The 7,500-nt window shown below is 43.9% G+C and overlaps 1 protein-coding gene across 3 annotated transcripts in view; it reads left to right on the plus strand.

Annotated features, from left to right (window-relative positions):
• The first annotated feature begins 6,423 nt into the window (after window positions 1-6,423).
• The window catches only part of LOC121679706 (collagen alpha-1(XXVII) chain A-like), a 52,309-nt gene continuing 51,232 nt past the window's right edge, over window positions 6,424-7,500 (plus strand). For all 3 annotated transcript variants that reach the window (XM_042058625.1, XM_042058626.1, XM_042058627.1), the window contains exon 1: window positions 6,424-6,843. In XM_042058625.1, coding sequence (XP_041914559.1) covers window positions 6,791-6,843 — 53 coding nt within the window. In that variant the 5' untranslated portion in view covers window positions 6,424-6,790. The remainder of the gene's footprint in view (window positions 6,844-7,500) is intronic.

The following is a 7,500-nucleotide window of genomic DNA, read 5'->3' on the forward strand; positions in this document are numbered from 1 at the left end:
GAGAGAGAGAGAGAGAGAGAGAGAGAGAGAGAGAGAGCGAGAGAGAGACACGGAATGCATAACAAGCTCCAAGGTGTACATTATAACACCAGAATAAATACTTCGATGTGGCTATGACAAAGCCCTTCGGGAGGGAGGGGATGAGATACGCAGAAGTGCAAGGAGATGGAAAGACTAAATGTAAGGAAAGATGGAAAAGAAAAGAAACTGACTAAAAATCCGATCAGAAAGGAGGCCACCTTATGAGAAGAGGGAGGGAGCCTGGAGCGGATGAGAGATTGCTTCTCATTACTGTCAGTCTCCACGTCGTCCAAGCGCCACAGGCTCACCTAACACATACGCGTGAAGGAATACCTTTGGACTGATGACACCTGGACTATGAACTCGCTTTTATCCACTTTCTCTCACACACAGGCACACACGTATGTGCAAACACACACATAAAATGATGAGCGCTTGCACACATACAATATGCACACCCACACTGGTCCTTTACACCAGGGGTTCCCAAACGTTTCCATGGCACGGCCCCCCAAATACCATTAGGTTTTACGAGATGTCTTATTAAACCCATCGACAATACTACGGCAAATGTAAAAATAAATTAAGCTGATCCTTTATCCGCAAGCACTTCGCAATGGAGCATATACGGTGCGTGAAATGTGCATTCAGGGCTCTCTGCTTGATGAAAGCTTTCACTCCACTGTTATTCCCAGTCATAGCTGCGCCCACATCTGAACTCTCCCACACAACAAGACCAGTCAAGTCCATTTGCCTCAATGTACTCGTCCAAAACTTAAATTCAGACCATTGGAGGCATAACAGCCTATGTTTATTTGTAGTTAACTACATACAGTATATGTCTGTTTCTTAGTGTGTAGGCAACTTGGTGGTGGACGAGTGTGTTATTTTTTTTATTATATCAACTCTTTTATGTCATAGTGTAAGTGAATGTTGTGGGATGTGGTTTACCTACATGTGAGTCTTTAAATGGGAGAAAAAAACTCCTATGAATAAGCCTTCTACACAGCGAGCATTTCCTGCAAACGTGTGTGTGTGTGTGTTTGTATGTGTGTGTGTGTGTATGCATGCATGTGTGCATCAGGGTTATTCTGGTCCGGTTATGAGACAGCAGGTCCGTCATTATGGCTCTGCTGGTGCCACCCCGGGAAATGCCTGTGGGAGAGCAGAGCTGGTAAAGAGAGAGAGAGAGAGAAAGAGACAAAGAAAAAAAGAAGGAAAGAATGGCAAAAGAAAGAACGAGCATTCCGTCATGGCAGACAGAGATGATAGCTAGGGAGATAGGAAGTAAGACTGAGAGTCAAATTCAAATCAAGAAAGCGTGTGGGAGAGAATGGGACAGAAAGAAATGGATGGACAAAATGAGAGAGAGAGAGATAGAGGAAGAGAGGGAAGGAGAGAGAGAGAGAGGAGTCAGAGGGATGTGCAACTGCAATCTACAGTCTGTGGTTAAAGAGGGATGAAGAATGACTAGTCATACAAAGACAAACTAGGGAAGCAATTAGGTTGTCCATAACTGTGTTGTGCTGCCTGCCATGTTCCCTCCTCTCTGTCTGACTTACAGGTCATTAGGTTCACTGTACATTGGCTCACATTAGGGGGGTTGTGAAGGATATTTGGGTTATGAGAGGTTAAGCATTTTGAATATGGGTTAATGCTACAGTATGTTCAAAGACAAACAGTTAAGAGGCTGAGGGTGACAGGTAATAAAGTTTTATGTTACGGTTGATCTGATTCCTAATCATCTGATAATACAACTGTATATTGCACCAGCTGATGAGGGTGTCTTCAGTGACTTCCTGTGGCTCAGCTTAGAAAGTGTATTGTGATTTGATGATAAATGAGCCGTTCGGTCTCTTTGCATAACATTGTCTTTTAAATGTATCACAGGCTTCTAATAGAACCATCTTCTACACTCATTAAAATGTGTGTGCTTGCTTCTTTTGCTGTAGACAATGTAGAAATTATATATATATATATATATATATATATATATATATATATATATATATATATATATATATATATATATATATATATGCCTGTCTACTTGTCTGCATGGGCGTGCTTGGGCATGGATGAGTTTGAATGGGTGTGTGAGCCTGTGGATGTATTTGTGCCAAACTCCTAATGCCTGGGTGTGTATGTTGGAACATATGTTAGCGGGTGCATGAACAAATGAGCATTGATGGGAGTGTGTGTGTGTGTGTGTGTGTGTGTGTGTGTGTGTGTGTGTGTGTGTGTGTATCTGCGTCATCAGAACCTAAATGATGGCCTGCTCTGTCTGATCTTTTGATCTGGCCTTGTGTGGTTACTCAAAGGACTTTTTAAGACGAAGACGATGGTTCACACCAAGTTGTTCAAAGTAAGGGAGTGTATATATGCATGTATGCGTGTGTGCGTCTGTGTGTAAATGAGAGATAGAGAGAGAGAAAGATGGACGAGAGAAGTAGAGAGAGAGAGACAGAGATGAAAGATAGAATTAGAGAGAGGAAGAGAAAACAGACATGGAGGGACTTGGAGTACACAGGGAGAGTGTGTGTATATGTGTATACGAGCACAGTGATTAAAGAAGGCTGTAAGAATATATGAATGTACGTAATTGCAGCCCTTTGCTCATAGACATACACACACACACACACACACACACACACACACACACACACACACACACACAGTCAGGAATAACAGAGGGACAGACAGGGTGAGACGGAACTACACTTCAACACAGCGCTCAATAAAGCACACATGGAGCAACCACAACATCCACATGATTTATAATGCATACGGATACAAACGCACATGCCAACACAGAAACTGACATCAAGGGAAACAAGTGTATCTTAGCCAGAACAGGTGCTTTGTTTGACAAAATTACTGGTAACAACATGAGCAAAGGACATCAAAAATACCTGATCTTATGGGGTCAGTGTTGGATTAAACCAAGGCCGCAGCCATGGAGTCAACATTAGAGGGGTTAAAGAGGGATGAAGAATGACTAGTCATACAAAGACAAACTAGGGAAGCAATTAGGTTGTCCATAACTGTGTTGTGCTGCCTGCCATGTTCCCTCCTCTCTGTCTGACTTACAGGTCATTAGGTTCACTGTACATTGGCTCACATTAGGGGGGTTGTGAAGGATATTTGGGTTATGAGAGGTTAAGCATTTTGAATATGGGTTAATGCTACAGTATGTTCAAAGACAAACAGTTAAGAGGCTGAGGGTGACAGGTAATAAAGTTTTATGTTACGGTTGATCTGATTCCTAATCATCTGATAATACAACTGTATATTGCACCTGCTGATGAGGGTGTCTTCAGTGACTTCCTGTGGCTCAGCTTAGAAAGTGTATTGTGATTTGATGATAAATGAGCCGTTCGGTCTCTTTGCATAACATTATCTTTTAAATGTATCACAGGCTTCTAATAGAGCCATCTTCTACACTCATTAAAATGACACACACACACACACACACACACACACACACACACACACAGTCAGGAATAACAGAGGGACAGACAGGGTGAGATGGAACTACACTTCAACACAGCGCTCAATAAAGCACACATGGAGCAACCACAACATCCACATGATTTATAATGCATACGGATACAAACGCACATGCCAACACAGAAACTTAAACCAAGGCCGCAGCCATGGAGTCAACATTAGAGGGGACCAAATGTGCAATTGTGCATGGCAGGTGTAATCAGTTCCTGATTGCAGGGGCCTAGTAACCTGACAATAGCCAGATGAATGTCGTTCCGCTTAGCTCCGCCTAGCTTCACTCACATCCATCTGGGACCTCTTCCATTGAGAGTGATTTCTGCAACCGACTTTATGGTTCAGCCAATCAGGACGCAGGGCGGGAGTTTCATAGATGTGACATAGCGTAGAAGCGACTGTGAGACTGTTCAGCATCACGGGTTGGCTTCGATGTGGGTGGTTGAAGTAGCACGTCAATAGATGACGGACAAGTGGCTTATTCAATCATATGCAAGCATTTTTTGATTAGGCCCAGCCTTCTGAAGCAACACTTCAATGGATCGGTTCCAGATGGATGAGTGGAGCTAGGCGGAGCGAAATTCATCTGGCTATTGTCAGGTTAGGGGCCTAGTGGGGTTGCATGCCCACCAAGTTTCATGTGCCCCGGTGTTTCAAGTGTCTCAGGAATTGTTGACCAAAAATTCAGGCAGTAGATGACTTTGAATTTGACAATCCCTATATGACCGCTATGCTAGCTATGCTAAAAATAGTTTAGTCTAGATTTGATTTGGTTTTAATATTGTTTACATGATCACATAAGATAGAAAAAGATATGGTCTTGTATGTTTTCTAGTGAACAGTTTGTAGTATAGCTAGTAGCTAAGCACTATCGTTGTTCAACTGGGGGGGGGGGGGGGGGGGGGGGATTCTATCCAAGGTTCCATCTTCAAGGGATATGGATCAACTCCTCTTTAACATTGTAGTGGCCGTTTGTCAACAAAATAAAATTAAACTTAAATCAAACATTCAAACGACAACTTCTGGCACCCTGGGCAGGTGATGTACGCAGGCAAGAAATAAAGTCAATCCCAGGCTTGATTCGGGTTTTGTGGCTGGTTTATTTAGTTCCAGCTGCAGCAAACAATACATGGCATCTCTCGCGCTGGTAATAAATCATGTGCCCACCACCCAGGTGCATACAGGCCTCCTCCTACTTACTACCTATATTCATCTTTACCTGTGTCCACTACTGCCCCCAGGTGTCTAAACCAAATATTTTAGTAAACTAACCAAAAAATAAAGACTACACATATTTATCAAAACAATTAACTAAACAAATAACGAGCAAAAGAATATCACCAAAATATATATTACTAATGTGAGTAAAATCATAATAAACAAATTAACTAACAAATTTACCACTACTAAAGGCAAACTAATGTAGCTCCAACAAACATCATGTTATTCACTTTAGTGACCTCATGGGACTGAGAGTGTGGGATTCTCTGAACAACATAAATGCGTCCTGTTCACACACTGTCGGGGGAAATTTCTATCTAATCCAGGAGCAAGCACAGCCAGAAAGCCCAGCTGGGAATTAAACTGGGATTCCTGTAGTATTTCTCAAGTCTGATTCACTATTGAGACTGATGCACAGTGAGCCTAGTCAGACTTGGCCCTAGAGACTCACATCACCCAGATCTCTGACTCACCAGCTCTTCTGCTGTGATAGTGATATCCCCTATAACGTGCCAAGATGTCTTCAAAAGTCATAAAATTCACTGGCAAACATGAGAGTAATAGATAGAGTGTGGGGCCTGGAAAGAAAGACAGGGCAAATCACTAAGTGTTGTGCTTCATTTGTCATATCACCAACAAAGAGAAAAGAGGACAGGAGAGGAGAGGAGAAGGGTGGAGAGGGGGAGGGGGAGAGTATAGAGGAGAGGAGCTGGGTGAGGAGAAGATGAGGTAAGATGAGATGGGAGGAACAAAGTGATGACAAGAAAAAAGACAAGAATGACAAACAAAGAGGGAAGATTATGAGGTGTGGTTGGGGTGGGAGAGCTTTACTAAACAAATGAAAGGGAGAAAGGAGAAGAGAAGAGTTACCTGTGAGGGCATTTTAGAAGTGACTGAGCATACTGAAATATATTTACATCTATTTACTCTCCATCGTCTTACAGAATGCCTATTAGCTGGCATGTGGGCCTTAGTGTGTGTGTGTGCGAGAAAAAGAGAGAGAGAGACTCTTTTTTAGCCAGCCCTCAGGTGTGCATTAAAATAACCAAAAAAAGTTATTAGTGTGTACTACTGAATAAATAAGCAAACATGCTCTTATCTGATTAGTGCAAAAAGCATTTGATTGACTGGACCAGGGTCAGGTATGAACGTGGGCGTAGCCCGTTGTTTCAGATTAGCATCTCCACTGTGTGTGTATGATAAACACACATTCTTGGCAGAAAGGAATTAGCCGAAAAAGGCAGAATTAATGGGCCAAAGTAGACAAACAGACAACAACGTTCCGTATCTAACATAAACTAGCCTACACCCTAAGTTTCTTGGAGAATTTACAGACGTTTAACTCGCAATTTAGTGGAAACAGTGCCGCTCAATAGTAGTCAAGGCCTATTTTAGACACATAAACATTCTGTCGTTCGATAATGACGTTTATTAAGCCTATTAACGTTGTTTCCATTTATTTTAACACCGAGGCATTCATTCCCACCAGGCCGAGCCGTGGTTTGAAGAAAGGCGGGGGTCGTGTGTCTTTGCTTCGGTGTGATCCTCCCACGGAAGGCGGTGTAGGTCGGTCTGTAATCGGACACCGGGTCTTGGAGCCTGCCTTCGCCACGGTTCCCCGGCAAAGAGGCTATTTAAAAAACGAAAAAGAACGTGTGCGCCACTTCCCCACTTTATTCGAAGGTTCCCCCCAGCAAACACAGGCACACATTAAACACACACAATCTTCCTTTGACATATCACAGCGTTCCGAGAGCCCCAGCGGCGGCATAGATGCCTGCAGCAGCGGCGCGAGGGGAACGGACTGACGCACAGCAGGAACGGCGCACGCCGTCCACAGTCGCTCCACATACGGATATACGCGCGCGGCTTACGGGGCCGGACGGGAGCTCGAGCCCCGGAAGGATCACTTGTACGGGCTTATCCGATGCATGAGACGGCGGCTGGGGCACGCGGTCTGTCGGTCGGTGTCGGGATCACGCTGTGATTAACGGATTTTTTTTTTGAACCCTAACCCTAACCCTGCCGGGACAGATGAATACAAATGAATTTAGCGACCCGAAGGAGAGATTGCAGAACCTCTCGACTCGACCCAAAGTAAGTGTTTGTTAACGTGAGATGATGATATTGTTTTAACTATGCAAGTAAGTGTCAAGTTCCTTTCCTCGGTACTGTGTTAAACTCTTGGGAGTCAGTGGTCAGCGGAAAATTCTGGTGTGCTCGCAGAATCCGTGTGTATGTGTGTATGTGTGTGTGTTGAGCGGAATGAATGGGAGCTTGTTGAAGTGTCTCGGAGCGAACGGCTACCTGTGTTGATTGGCGGTGGTTCAGCTCTGAGCTAACCGACCTGAAAGAGCCCTGAGATTTCACCCATACAGCTGGCCTTCCGCAGAAGCTCGCCGTATGTCATTGTGTTGTTATTCTTTCTGGAGACTCACTGGGTGCATTGTAGATTACAGCTATTGAGTTAGTTTCGTCAGAGACACCTTGGCAGGCTTCACTATATTTACTGTGGTTCTGTCAATTGACCATACGTCAAAGAGTCTGACTACTCAGAGGCTCTCAGCGTTTCTCTGAGATTTCTTAAGTTATGAAGGAAACGACGTTAAGATGGTCGGCTGTTCCCCATCCCCCCCTTGTTCAAATGCGAAACTTTTTACGCAACGCAACATATTCGGGACAACACATTTGAATTTACCGTTAACCAAAAGCGCGCGGCATTCAGGGGAAACATGACATGGCCCTCCTCCTGCG

Source organism: Alosa sapidissima, chromosome 13 (assembly GCF_018492685.1).
Source record: "Alosa sapidissima isolate fAloSap1 chromosome 13, fAloSap1.pri, whole genome shotgun sequence".
Taxonomy (NCBI): Eukaryota; Metazoa; Chordata; class Actinopteri; order Clupeiformes; family Clupeidae; genus Alosa; species Alosa sapidissima.